Source organism: Ictalurus punctatus, chromosome 20, assembly GCF_001660625.3.
Source record: "Ictalurus punctatus breed USDA103 chromosome 20, Coco_2.0, whole genome shotgun sequence".
Taxonomy (NCBI): Eukaryota; Metazoa; Chordata; class Actinopteri; order Siluriformes; family Ictaluridae; genus Ictalurus; species Ictalurus punctatus.
Window position 1 is genome coordinate 17725084 of NC_030435.2, and position 15226 is coordinate 17740309.

Genomic DNA, 15226 nt, shown 5'->3' on the forward strand with positions numbered 1-15226 from the left:
TTCATGTAGTATACATTTCAGTTCAGAATGCAGGCCAACATTTGAAATGCTACTGCTGTTTATATTCCAGTTAATTTAGTTTGGACTTTCATTAATGTATATACGTAAACAACTGTATAGTTGTGTGTAGACAACTATAACAAAGTGTGCTGTTTTCCATAAAGAACTGTATTCTCTGATTCTGTTTTCTTCTCTGACTCCTTCAGGTGTATATCAGTTTGTTAATTTGAGAGTTACGATACATTATGTGAAAGATTGTAAGTATTGTATGACATGAGTAGCTCTGACACTTTCTTTAAAAAAAACAAAAAAAAACTCTCAAATGAAAAAAGGTTGGAGACCCCTGTATTAGAGCCAAAGAGGTGAATGTGAAAATGAAACTTTATCGCAGTAAGACATGCACTCAGGCTCATTTATGTCATTTTTCTGCAGATCAATATAAACGTCATTTAACTCGGACTGGGTTTGCTCAAGAATATGTGTGACGTGCTCGAACTTAGATGTATTTGTGGTGTCGAATTCAGAATAGAAACACTGTTGTGTTGGGGTTTTTTTTTTTTTCTGTGTAGGGTAAAAATAAAATCTCCCCATTTACCAAAACGCCGAAGCTGGATCGGAGTGAGATTATGTGGAAGCCGAAGTCTTCCATGAAACGCAAGCTCTCCTTCAGTGTCAGTCCGCCCTGTAACGAGAAACGGGACTCAAACACAGGTCAGTTTCATTCTGGTAGAAAATTCCAGTAGCTTTCATGCGCTTCTACACTGCCTCTTGTGGTTAGTTCTGGAAACGGTTAAACATGCAGAGTGTACCGCTGTGCCCTTTCCCCTCTGGAGTTATATAACAGTTGAGCCAATGTCTTTGAATGTGGAAGACAAGGAAATGTTATTCATATGTGTTGACTGGGAGAGCGACTGGAAATAGCTGTTTTGACTGAGAATTATATTTCCTGTAAGAATATGGGATTTTAGTGTCTCTACTTCTTTGTACTGAAAGGAGAAGCGAAGAAAACAATATTTCTTTCAGCTCATTATGTCGAAGTTGTGGATGTGGTGGTTAAGCTGTGGGGTTTTACTTTATTCCATCAAGGGAATATGTATATGTACAAGAACTTATGCTTATTATCCTAATAGGAAGTGAATCCCTTCTGCAATATGTAAGGGGGAAATGAGACAAAATAACCCTTAAACTAGCTAACAACAATATTCTTATCCAATTTGTTTTGCTGTATGCCCTGCTACGTGTTAGGAAACTTCAAATAAATAAATAAATAAATAAATAAATAAATAAACAAACAAACAAAAAAACAAAATGAGGCTTTTAAGCCATCACATGGAATTCATGATGCCTGTAATTCAAAATGCTTTTTGGTAATCATCTCTTCATGCAGATGAAGATGGTCCTGATAAGAAGAGGGTAAAAAAGGTGTCTGGGGGTAAGAAGTCCACCCCTGTGAATATTTTGTTTGGTTACCCACTGTCTGAACGCTTGCAGATGGCCCTGGTGATGCAGATGACAGCAAGAGACCACAGTCCAGGTAATTGCAGCTGCCTGACATGAACTGTATGTGGAATTGTCAATTTTCTGTTGAACCTTATAACTGGGGATCTTCCAGTCATACAAGATGTGCAAAACGTCTCCTTACTTAGATTGCCTCTGAAATTTTTTTTGACATGATGTCTTGGTAGTCTGCTCTTGCTTCCCTTTATTCTAACCAAGACTGATCACTATTGTACTATTTTTGTTAGTATAGTACTATTTTTCCCCCAGAAGATATATATATATATAGATAGATAGATAGATAGATAGAGACAGAGAGAGCGAGAGAGCGAGAGAGCGAGATAAATATATACATACTTTACGGGTAAAAAGTTTGGAGACACTTGACTGAAATGTTTCTCATGATCTTAAAAAAATGTGTAGGATTTAAATGTTTGAAATCAGTGTTGCAGACAAAAATATAATTGTGCCAACGTATTAATTTCTTTAATTAGAAAACTAACATTTTATTTACAAAAAATATTTTTTAAATGGATGACTTGGAGCGAAATATTCAGAAAAGCAGTCAATAAGTGTCCAGCGTAGATGGGAACTCCTTTAATACTGTTTAAAAAAGCATCTTAGGGAGATTCCTCAAGAAATTGGTTGAGAAAATGCCAAGAATACATTTGTGGAAATTCTCTGCAAAAAGGGTGTCTACATTGAAGATACTAAAATGTGAAATTATTTTGATTTATATTGGATTTTTTATCACAACATAATTTCCATACTTCCATACATAATTTGTTACTCCAGAGTTTTGATGACGTTATTATTCTTATTATTATTCTAAGACGTGGAGAAAAAATAAAAGAATGAGTGTTTCTAAACTTTTGACCAGTAGTGTACATATATATACACACACAGTACTGTACATATATACACACAGTACTGTACATATATATACACACAGTATTGTACATATATACACAGTACTGTACATATATACACATAGTACTTTACATATATATACACATAGTAATGTACAAAAATCACATGCAAAGAAATGCTGTAGAGCAAACATGCCTTCAAAAATAATCAAATGAAATGTTTCTATATTTTTTAAACATACTATAAAATCAGTAAACAGTAATCAATAAAACATTAATTATTTGTTCTGATGACCCTTTGCTTAAAAAAATAGTAGTCTCCGATACTATCAGTGCAGTTTTATAAGGAAATGAGATGTAGGTTTGATTGAGCATCTTGCAGAACCAGTCACGGTTCTTCTGGAGACTTTGACTGTCGCACTTGTTTCTTATTTTTGCAGCAAAACCTAGCAGCCTTCATTATGTTTTTTTTTTGTCTGAAAAGTGTCTCTTACATAATATGCTGCTTTCTTTATGGACCTACAAACATTTTCCTGTAACATTTAATTTTGTGCTGGAAAACTAATGTTTAGGAATCTAAAATGTTTTTTATACTGACTTGATAATGTCATGGGCCCATGAAATTGAAATAGGGCCCAATTAGCCATTTTCCCTCCCCGGTGACATGTGACTTAGCGTTACAAGGTCTCAGGTGTGAATGGGGAGCAGGTGTGTTAAATTTGGTGTCATTGCTCTCACACTCCCTCATACTGGTCATTGGAAGTTCAACATGGCACCTCATGGCAAAGAACTCTCTGAAGATCTGAAAAAAAGAATTTTTGCTCTACGTAAAGATGGCCTAGGCTATAAGAAGATTGCCAAGACCCTGACAGTGAGCTGTAGCATGGTGGCCAAGACCATACAGCGGTTTAACAGGACAGGTTCCACTCAGAAGAGGCCTCACCATGGTCGACCAAAGAAGTTGAGTGCACGTGCTCAGCGTCATATCCAAAGGTTGTCTTTGGAAATAGACGTATGAGTGCTGCCAGCATTGCTGCAGAGGTTGAAGGGGTGGGGGGTCAGCCTGTCAGTGCTCAGACCATATGCCGCACACTGCATCAAATTGGTCTGCATGGCTGTCATCCCAGAAGGAAGCCTCTACTAAAGATGATGCACAAGAAAGCCCGTAAACAGCTTGCTGAAGTCAAGCAGACTAAGGACATGGATTACTGGAACCATGTCCTGTGGTCTGACGAGACCAAGATAAACTTATTTGGTTCAGATAGTGTTAAGCGTGTGTGGCAGAAACAAGGTGAGGAGTACAAAGACAAGTGTGTCTTGTCTACAATCAAACATGGTAGTGGGAGTGTCATGGTCTGGGTCTGCATGAGTGCTGCCGGCACTGGGATGCTACAGTTCATTGAGGGAACCATGTATGCCAACATGTACTGTGACATATTGAAGCAGAGTATGGCTGCAGGGCAGTATTCCAGCATGATAACGACCCCAAACACACCTCCAAGATGACCAGTGCCTTGCTAAAGAAGCTGAGGGTGAAGCTGATGGACTAAGCTGCTTGACGTGATGTCGGCATGGAGGAGTGGAAGTGTACTCCAGTGGCAACCTGTGAAGCTCTGGTGAACTCCATGCACAAGAGGGTTAAGGCAGTGCTGGAAAATAATGGTGGCCACACAAAATATTGACACTTTGGGCCCAATTTGAACATTTTCACTTAGGGGTGTACTCACTTTTGTTGCCAGCGGTTTAGACATTAATCGCTGTGTGTTGAGTTATTTTGAGGGGACAGCAAATTTACACTGTTACACAAGCTGTACACTCACTACTTTACATTGTAGCAAAGTGTCATTTCTTCAGTGTGGTCACATGAAAAGATATAATCAAATATTTACAAAAATGTGAGGGGTGTACTCACTTTTGTGCGATACTGTGTATATATATATATATATATATATATATATATATATATATATATATATATATATATATATACACAGTATCTCACAAAAGTGAGTGTTGGGTTGGGTTCGTTGGGTTGCGTGAGGGTTGGCTTGGCGTTGTGTCTGCATCAAAGGAAAGAATATTTTATATGTATACACATAAATATATATATATATATATATATTTATATATATTTTTATATATATATAAATATATATATTTATATATATATATATATAAATATTTAGATATATTTTATATATATTTATATATATATATATATATATATATATAAATATATATATATATATATATATATATATATATATAAATATTCTTTCCTTCGATGCAGACACAACGCCAAGCCAACCCTCCCAAGCTCCAGCAGTGCAGAAAAAGACGCCAAATAGCTCCACTTCGCGTCAGAAAGAGAAGGTGAACAAGATGAATGCGCACGGACAAACACCGCTGCACATGGCTGCCTTCAGAGGTGATGTCAAACAAGTCAAAGAGTTGATTGGACTAGGGGCAGATGTAAATGTGAAGGATTTTGCAGGTAATGTTGTCTTTGAACATGGTAATTTTTATGAAAGCATGCATTATTTACTCTTCTAATGAATGGTTGACTCTGTTTTTGTAGGTTGGACACCTCTACATGAAGCTTGCAACCTTGGTTACTATGATGCAGCAAAGGTTCTTATTGGTGCAGGAGCTGAGGTGAACACACAGGGATTGGACGATGATACCCCTCTTCATGATGCTTCCAGCAGTGGCCACAAAGATGTACGTTTCTTTGCAGCGCTCTCTTATAATTCCAGTGTATTCTTTGGATACAGTGTTTATAAATGACATAACTATTCCAAGAAGCCATTCTGTTAACCAGGTTATTTAATTCTCACCAGTTTTTAAAAAAAAAATTTTGCCAGCTGATTTATGTACCTACTCTTTTGCAGATTGTGAAGTTACTCTTGCAGCATGGAGGAAATGCTTTCCAGGCAAACAAGAGAGGTGAGCGGCCGGTGGACGTTGCTGATTCTCAGGAGGTTGAGCAGTTACTGGAGGGGGAAATCCCATTGTCTGACCCAGATGACAGCTCTTCAAATCTACACTACATTGCCGAAGGTTTGACACCTCACCAGTACACCCATATATGGGTTTTCCCCAAACTGTTGCAACGAAGTTGGAAGCACAGAATTGTATAAGATGTCTTTGTATGTTGTACCATTACGATTTCCCTTCACTGGAACTAGGGGGTCTAAACCTGTTCCAGCATGGTAATGCCCCTGTGCACAGAGGGAGGGAGGTCCATGAAGACACGGTTTACCAAGGTTGGAAGAACTTGAGTGGCCTGCACAGAGCCCTGACCTCAACCCAGTTGAACAGCTTTGGGATAAACTGGAACGCTGACTGCACCTCAGGCCACCTCCCTGCCCAACATCAGTGCCTTACCTCACTAAAGCTCTTGTAGCTGAATGCCACGCTCCAAAATCTAGTGGAAAGCCTTCCAGAAGAGTGGAGGTTATTATAACAACAACAAAGGGTGTTGGGGCTAAATCTGGAATGGGATGTTCACAAAGCACATACGGATGTGATGGTCAGGTATCCACAAACTTTTGGCCATATAGCATGTCTTGCTCAGTTTTGGTCTGTTCGTTGTCTGTGGGTTTTGCTATTTCATGCTTATACATAATACTTAATGCAATACATAATGCCACTTTTTTATCTTAGAAGTTGAATATTTGTTTATTGATTATGTTTGTGCTACATGTTACAGACTCTGAGGACCCTCCATCAGTCAACCCCTCCAGTGTAGATGAGAATATGGAGTACTCAGACACCGAGAAGGACTCTGATGGCAAATGGACCACAGCAAAGGCCACATCTTTAGTGTCTGGTGTGGATGAGTATGAGTTCATGGACGAGGAAGAGGAGGAAGACCTGAGCAAGGCCCTAAATGACAGACACATCCTGAGACGAGAAGCGCATCAGGAAGAGAAGGAGGAAAAGGAGCAAAACCATTACACACTCAAACTGTCCAACAAGAGTGATCAGACAACACCATCCTGCAAATTAAAAGAGCCAAAGTCATCCCGAGTCCTCTACTGCAGTTCAGATAGCTCCGACAATGAAATGGAGGCTCCCTCAGAACGAAAGTGTTCACCGACCAGGTCACTCTGCAACGATACTCACAAAACAGAACGCAGGATAAAAAGAGCAAGCTTAACCTTAACGACATCAGAAAAAGGTAAAGCGAACAAGAAGAAGAACAAGAGCCAAAGCAAAAACAAGGAAAATCAAGAGGTTCAAGAGGACGGAAAAGAAAACAGCAAGTCTCTTCTTTTTTCTACAGCAACAGTGTCTGACAACTCTGATAAAAATGTTCGAGAGGAAAACTCTTTCAAAATGTCCTTCAACCCAAAGGACAATTCGTCAGTGCACCTGTTTCACTTGTCGGCTGTGAAATCCCCAAAGCTCAATTACAGCCAAACTGACAAGCAGGTGACTCCATTAAAACAGGAAAATGATAAGACTTTTGTCTCCATTGGAGATGGATCCTGCCCTATGGATAGTGTCAAGTATAACCACTACACAGATTCAAACTACATAGAAGGGTCCAGCAGTAAGAGCTGTAATCACAAGGACAAAAGCAAACATCACTATAAGGAACACAGCTTGGAAGGAGATGACCGAAGCTCCAGCCCTTTTAAAGATGCCAGTTTAAGCAACATTATGGATAGCTCTGAAGGAGCCTTCAGGAAGGCTGACAAAGATGGTAAGGTTGTCAAGAAGCATAAGCTAAAACACAAGGAGAAGGACAAGTGCAGGAAAGACTACGGGTCTGAGAGGAATCGGCATCGCCAGAAAGAACTACGGAAAGATGGACATAGGAACGTGGAGTTTGCCCGAGAATTTTGGAAGGAGAATTTCTTCAAAAGTGATGAGAATGAAGAACTTAAAGGGAAATATGAGACACTAGACAGTTGCTCTCCTCAGAAGTCCCTTGACTCATCACCAATTAAAGAAGAAAAGGCAACTTTAAAAGACAAACACTCGATCTGCAACAGCATTAAGGAGAGAAAACAAAAAGACGAGCGAGAGAAAGACAAACTCATAAAAAAAGAGAAGAAAGAGGTGGCATATAAAGATGATCGAGGAGGAAAGGACGGGAAAGGGGCTGAAAATGATGACTGGTCAGAAAGTCTTAACTTGTTACGGAAGCCTGAAGACTCTCTTCCAAGTCCTTGTGTTAAAGAGGAGGTAGAAGGCAGGCCTCTAACTGGAAACTTGGTAGATCACAATCAGCTAGAGACCACAGAGAAGAGCTCTAGAGAGAGAAATGATAAACGGCTACCCACGAAGGACCGAGAATCTGAAAAAGGTGAGAAAAAACAGGCAGAAAAGGATAAGAAGATCAAATTGGAACATTTATTAGATAAATCGGACCTTCACAACTCCACAGATCGATGGAAAGACAGGGACAGATTAACCACGTCTAACTTGTCTAGTGAGAAGAGTCACAAGGAAAGTGAAAAACATAAACCTGTGCCTATTATGAAAAAGCATGTAGAAAACAAAAAAAGCAATGACAAACTTGACGGAAGAAGTGAGAAAGAACAGCAAGAGAAAGAGCATTCCTCAAGTGATCACAGGGACAAAGATAAAATGAGTTCTGAAAAGAAATCAAAGGCTCCTGAGAAGAACAGTGATCATAATAAAATTGACCGAATTAAAGAAAAGGAGAGAGAAAAAGACAAAGACCCTGACGAGAAGAAAAAAGAAAAATCAAAAGAAGCCACTCTCCCCTCCTTTATTTGTAATCTCAAATTTCTTTTGGAAGAGAAGAAGGGGTACATACCCGATAGCTATAAAACTGTAACTTCAAAATTAAAAGGAGAGGTCGTGAAAACTCCTGAGAAAGACTGGGACAGACAAGAGAGGGATCGAGATTTGGAAAGGCATCAGGACCGGGACCGAGAGTGGCACAAGGAAAAGGACAAGGATAAAGAGAGGTCACAGCAGAGTAGGCATAGCAAACGCCGTAACGCAAGGCCTGTTGAGTCAGAGTCAGACAGGTCCAAATCCAAAGCCTCCCCTGCACAAAAGGAAACCCGTCCCAAAGAGAAAAGATTGGGTAATGATGATCTCATGCAGAACAGCTTTGAACGAATGCTTAGCCTGATGGATCAGGAGATTGAGCAGTGGCGCAAGAAACACTTGGAGAAGATCAAGCAAAAAGCGATGGAAAGGCTGAAACAACGACCAGGGGCCGACTCTGGGAAGCAGAAGAACAAAGATAAAGCAAGAATTTCCACTTCTAGTGAACCAAACAAAGAACTCTTGCACTCCAAGGGCTCAGAAACCCCAGAGGTTTCCACTTGTGAGAAAATCTTAAAGGATGCAACCAGTAGATGGACGCTCTCACTAGATGCGAAGAGTCTCTCGTGTTTTGGAAAGACTGGGCCTATAAATGAAGCGGAACACTCTGTCGGTGTTGAGGATGCAAGTGGCGGTTCAAGCAGTCAGTTTGCATGTGGATCTAACTCTCGAGATACTTCAGTGAAAGATTTTGCAGATCAACAATCTAGCCTTTCACAAGCCAGCACTTTGTTGCCAACTACGGTAGAGGTCATCAAGCTAAACACGGATACTTCACCAGAGCAAAGTGGACAAAATCAACTTGACAGCTCTGACACAGAAATGATAGACGGCTCAAACAAAAATTCCTCGTTAGCACCTGTGTCCCAGGTTGCATCAGCTGCATCCTCACAGTCAGATCAAAGCTTCTCCACCAAAACACCTACACGTTCAATTAGCCTGAAGTGGCATTCTGTCGCAAAACCCAATAATAACCACCCAGCAAGGACAGCTGTTGATTTGGGACTAGAGCAAAGAGTGAGAAGTCCATCAGTGGGTCCTGAAAATATATTGGAGGACAGATACATGGAGAACATTTCTGGTAGGAGTAGAATGGATTGGACAACTATCCAAGCTCCATCCATAAGCTCTTGTAGGATCAGTTCTGAGGAGTCTACTAAAACAATTCCATGTACAACCAGTGTGGTCAGAGATTCTCAGCAGGTTACAGAAAAGATTTCGCGAGATGACTGCAAGTCAATTCTCTCCAATGAGAACGCAAGTGCAGCTGATGGACAGCTGGAGAAAAACGAGCATAGTTTGCCTCTCCCTTCAATTTCAAATGTTCCTCATTGTGCTAGTCCTGAACAGACAGCTGAAGAGTCAATGGAAGTATCTGGGGAAGATCCAGACAATAGCCAGGTCATTTCCGAGACGCAAGTAGAGAAAGCGGTGACTGCAGAGGATGCTGCTCAAACCCAACTTCCCTCGGATGCTAAAGCAGGTGTTGTTGATGTGGAGATGCCAGACCCACTTGCTGTTGAAGAGAAACCAGCAAAGCCAGATACTCCATCAGATGGAGATCACAATCTGGGCTGCACTAGGATTCAACTCAATTGTCATTCAAAAATAACCAGTGGAGCAACATCTGGAAGCTCTTCTCCATTGTCAGTGGCAGACAGTGATTCGACTGGAGCCAGGACAAAAGTGAAAGCTCTAGATGACGAGGTTGACCTCCAGGTCGCTCATCCAAGGAAACGAAACATGCCCAGAATTTCTCCTTCACCCCAAGCCAGCCTTTCAGCCCAGCAGATCAAGGAAAAGACCCAGCAGTCTTTGGCAGCAATTGTGGACTCGCTAAAGCTTGAGGAAATTCAGCCCTACCAGACAGAAAGAGCTAATCCTTATTATGAGTTCCTGCACATACGCAAAAAGCTCGAGGAGAAGAGGAAGGTGCTATGTAGCGTCATTCCTCAAGCACCACAATACTATGATGAGTATGTTACATTCAATGGGTCCTACTTGCTTGATGGGAATCCACTGTGCAAGCTCTGTATTCCAACGGTGAGCCACTTACAATTGTATTTTTGTACTATATTTACAATATTTATTAAATGACTGTATGGATTCATGCATTTATTTATTTTTATTAGATAACACCACCACCCTCACTACCTGAACCACTAAAAGAGATGTTCAAACAGCAGGAGATTGTGCGCATGAAGCTCCGCTTGCAGCACAGCATTGAAAGGGTAAGTGGCTTTTTCGAAATACATTTCTTTCACAGTGCAGTAGATAAAGCTAACCTGGTTAAGTTCCAGGGTTCCAGTACTTCAAAGTTTAGTGTAGTCCTAATCTGTGAGAACTAATTAGTAAATAAGTTGAATAATGTCGGAGGAGGTCGTATCCTGTTGTTTTATATTACATGTTCCAATGTTTTTTCTTTTCCTTCTCACAGGAGAAGTTGATTGTCTCCAAAGAGCAAGAAGTCCTGCGTGTCCATTATCGTGCTGCAAGAACGTTAGCCAATCAGACACTACCCTTCAGTGCTTGCACGGTCTTGTTGGACGCAGAAGTATACAACATGCCCCAGGATGTACAGGCACGTTAACTGCCAGTCTGGCCTGTATAAGACTATCATGTTATTGGTTGTGCTGCAATATATATTTTCCTAGTGTCCTTATGGTGACTCTGTTGATGATACATGGCCTAGTCTGGAAGCATATATTTAACTCCAGTATACTGACCAGAAAAATGCTCCCACCTTTAGTGGCTGAAATGCCTCATAGTGCTACTTCAGACTTTCATAACACTGTGTTGAAAATGCAGTCGAGCCATTTACTTTAGCCAGTGTCGTACAATCTCGGGAATTTTATTTTGGCTCGGGTTTCTGAATAAAAAGATTCTTAGAAAACTTCTGTATTGGCAACTAGTCAAAAAGAAAATAGTGAAGTGATAATTCTTTTGTTTTATACTCATGTGTATTGTTTGCTTGCGTGGCAGGGAGATGATGGGAAAACCTCAGTGAGAGATCGGTTTAACGTGAGACAGTTCATGTCTTGGCTTCAGGATGTGGATGACAAATTTGAGAAGATAAAGGTAACTATATTATTGAATATTCATTGAAATTACATATCTAAGTTCACAGAGCAGTGTGTAATGTTGAATTTGGTTTGTAAGGCATTTATGTCATAACGGTTTGCGTTACTCTGGCTTTTGTCTGTCCCAGACATGTCTCTTGATGAGGCAGCAGCATGAGGCCGCAGCTCTTAATGCCATTCAACGATTAAAGTGGCAGCTGAAGCTACAGGAGCTGGACCCTGCCACTTACAAATCAACCAGCATTGTCGAAATCCCAGAGTTTCACATCCCACTTGTCGAGGTCAACGATGACTTTGACCTCACCCCGATATAACAGCAGTGAGTCGGTGCTCGGATCGTAAAGAACTGACGAGGCTCGTCTCTCCAGGACTTGAGAGGAGTAGAGAAACACAAAGCACTTGTTTTGGGCGAGCTGCAGTGTGCACCTGTGTGTCGTGCAGTCTTGCACCATATGATCAGACACTCCAGAGAAATAATAATAATAATAATAAAAACAGTCCTCCATCTCTCACAGTATTTGTGTTGTAAAGTCATTTCGATAGGAGTGTCTACCAAAAGACTAAACGCATTGCGTCCCTGAAGGTCCAATTACTTTTCTGTGTATCAGCTCTTGTTTGAAGACACTTACCTACCCCAGCTGCAGAGCTGCATATAGGAGATCCAACCAGCAGAGGGCGATGCCTACCCTCAGTGATCAGAGGGAGAAAATGAGAGAGGGGAAAACTTAGAAGTTAAACACTTTACCTCTCCTGTGATAGGACAGAGAGGTCTCGTTCCAACTCGTTTCAGAAAGTGAGTGTTCATGATGTATAGAATGTGCTCTTCATACTTTTTTTCTTTTCTTTTTTTAAACTTATTTTATACATACTGATTGTTCATTTGTAAATAGCCATGTAATTATTTTTAACTTGTAAAAAAGAAGAAGAAGAAGAAAATAACAGGAAGGAAGTTAATAGATATTTTGATTGTAAACTTTTCGTCGAATGTTTAATGGACCAAAGTTGGTTTTATATTGCGCGTCCTCTCTTGTTGATGTTGACTTAACTCTTTAATCATGTGTTTTTGAATTATGTTTGTTACGTTTCTTCTGCTACACGTTTCCTCCTACATTCATCACAGCAGGTGTTTTTTGACATGTGATTTCTATAATGTGCATGCATTGCAGGTTTGTAATTCTTTTTAAAAAAAAATTTTCCTCCTTTTTTTCCCGCCGAAAAGATGTGCTGTGATGAGGTTTATGTAAGTGGTCCTGCTTTTTCCTGCCTTTTTGTCATCTTCTTGGTAACACTCACTTCCTCCCCATTGTGTCTCGCGCACATTGAGAGAAAACAGCATTGATGTGTCTTCTTGTTAGAAAAAGGAAACATACTTTTACAGTTTTAATGTGAGATCACAACAAAACCTATTTTTTACAACACGCCTTTTGAACGATGGTTCTAAAAATATGTCTATTTTAATATTTACTTGTTACAGGATAATGTACATAATTGTAATATATACCTGAATAAATTTTATTGGTTGTGAACATTTTTAATGTCGTGTTGGCCTTATTATAAACACTCCATACCATAGAGCATCACTATCAGCAGTTACATACTATCATAATTGAGTTGCATCCACGGCCATATTTCTTCAATCCTAGTGGTTTTATCTTCGCAAATTTTTTAATCTATGAACGGATACTTGGAAAACATGTTAATGTTAAAGTTATTATTTATTATATTTTAAAAAGTATAAGTTTTTTTTTTTTTTTACTCTTGGCTGAGGAGGATAAAATTGTCATAATTAAGGTATAAAACATTCTGGTGTGCTTTTATAGGAAAATGATCTACATTATTGTGTCACTTTCTTTTCAGGATATTCTACAAAACCATTAGTTGATGGGAATGCATATTGCCATTTCTGAAAACCAGTACATGGAAACATATGTAGTAATTAATTGTGTGGTATGTGGGTTTGGCTAGAGCTAAAAGGCATGTTTCTATCCATGTTCCACACTTTTCTCAAAAGTTACTTCATTGCCTTTCATTGTGTTTATATAAAATGGCTCCGCTTGTTGAAGTTATAATCAGTCATTTTGGCAGAAGTTACCTCAAGTATGTGCTCCATTCCATCCAAAACATATTACTAATGCTGTGTCACTTTGGACACTGTGTACTTTTAGTGCGAGTGGTGTGCTCACACTGGGAAGTTTAGTGAGATGCGTTGTACTTCCGAGACTTGGATGATGTATTAAATTTACCAAAAAAATGAAGGGTGGGCTACTGGACACTTGTTTTTGCTTTCAGTTGTGGTTTTCCGCGTATGGTGGTTCCTGTGGGTGCTGTTTGGGTGCAGTTCAATGACATGAAATATTGTGCTACTTATTTGTCATTTCTGTTTAACACAAAAAGTTGAACACTAACGTACTACATACTCAAGTACACACTGTATACTATCTAGGGTCGGGCTGATTTCATGATTGTGGTGCATTTAACCCTTGTAACTCTAGGCAGAGAGTTCGCCTCATACCTCCAGGGTTGTGGGTTTGTTTCCTGCCGCTGCCTGTGTGTGCAGAGCTTGCCTGATCCCCCTGTGCTGTGGGGGTTTCCTCTGGGTACTCCGGTTTCCTCACCCAGTCCAAAGTCATGCATGGTAGGCTGACTGGCCTTTCCAAAATGTCCGAAGTGTATGAATGGGTGTTTGAATCACTGCGCCCAGGGTCCATCTTCAGTTGTCTTGACTCGGTCTTGCCATTGGATCATGGTGGTCACCGGGAAGTGAGAGTGAGGCAGATGCTGCGCAAGTCTTCCTCACTATACTCCAATTCACGAGCAAGTCGAGTTCCAGTTTGTGTTCTGCATAATGGAGGCAGAAATGGAAACTTTGGTCTCGTTGAAATTGACGGACGAACTTCTCTGTGTGTATGTGTGTGACTGTGCCCTGTGATGGATTGTCACCCTGTCCCGGGTGGTACCCCACCTTGTGCCTGATGCTCCCTGGGATGGGCTCCAGGTTCCCTGTGACCCTGTGGGATAGGTGGTATAGAAAATGGATGGATGGAACTCTGGACACATAGGAAACCACCGAAGCATAGGGAGAACATGCAAACTCCACGCACACAATATTTGTAAATGTAATCTCTGTAGTAAGTAAATCTTTATTTATATAGCATTTTAAATCTTATTTACAAGGTACTTCATGCTAGATAAATCACAATGCTTCATGACTTAGTAAAATTGACACATGGAACAATAAAAGTACAGTAGGACTGAGATGGGGCAGAATGCATCAATGCTAGTGGCTAACTGCTTGGTTTTTATGTTTTTTTTACATAAAAATGTTTTTATTGATAGTTGCTGTGAGTAATGTCAGGAAAACTTCACCATATCATATATATATATATATATATATATATATATATATATATATATATATATATATATATATATATACACACACACACACACACACACACACACACACACACACACACATATATATATATATATATATATATATATATATATATATATATATATATATATATATATATATAATATATATATAGTGCTGTGAAAAATAGTTCTTTTGTTTTTGTGTATCTCTCATACTAAATAGTTTTTAAATACAACATAGAACTAAGGTAACCTGAGTAAACACACAATACTGTTAAAAAAGTTATCCAACAGCTATCACCAATGTGAAAAATGAATTGCCCCCTTAAACTTAAAATCTGGTTGTGCCACCTTTAGCAGCAATAACTGCAACCAAATACTTCCAATAACTGGAGATCAGTCTTTCACTTACTTCTAGGGCTTGGACTTACTCCTATGCTTTGCATCATTGTCTTTCTGCGCTTGAGTTTCTTCTTACGGAGTGAAGACCGAGAATCCTAATTTTCTTTTAGGATTTTCTGGTAGAGAGCGGAATTTCCTTCAATTATTGCAAGTTGCCCATACCCTGAAGCAGCAAAACATCCCCAC

The 15226-nt window shown here is 39.7% G+C and overlaps 1 protein-coding gene across 1 annotated transcript; it reads left to right on the forward strand.

The window, feature by feature from the left end:
• Window positions 1-554: 554 nt before the first annotated feature.
• On the forward strand, window positions 555-12788 carry LOC108280287 (ankyrin repeat domain-containing protein 12-like). Its single transcript, XM_053688563.1, has 10 exons — window positions 555-711; window positions 1388-1534; window positions 4657-4860; window positions 4945-5087; window positions 5258-5426; window positions 6079-10223; window positions 10313-10411; window positions 10618-10765; window positions 11167-11258; window positions 11389-12788. Exons 1-10 carry the CDS (start codon window positions 627-629, stop codon window positions 11572-11574), a joined length of 5418 nt encoding a protein of 1805 aa, XP_053544538.1. The 5' UTR covers window positions 555-626; the 3' UTR covers window positions 11575-12788.
• Window positions 12789-15226: the final 2438 nt, after the last annotated feature.

Coding starts and splice junctions, on each gene's coding strand:
- LOC108280287 (XM_053688563.1), top strand. CDS start 627: ATGTGGAAGCCGAAGTCTTCCATGAAACGCAAGCTCTCCTTCAGTGTC. Junction 10,412..10,617: donor TGCAGCACAGCATTGAAAGG/GTAAGTGGCTTT, acceptor TCCTTCTCACAG/GAGAAGTTGATTGTCTCCAA. Junction 11,259..11,388: donor ACAAATTTGAGAAGATAAAG/GTAACTATATTA, acceptor TGTCTGTCCCAG/ACATGTCTCTTGATGAGGCA.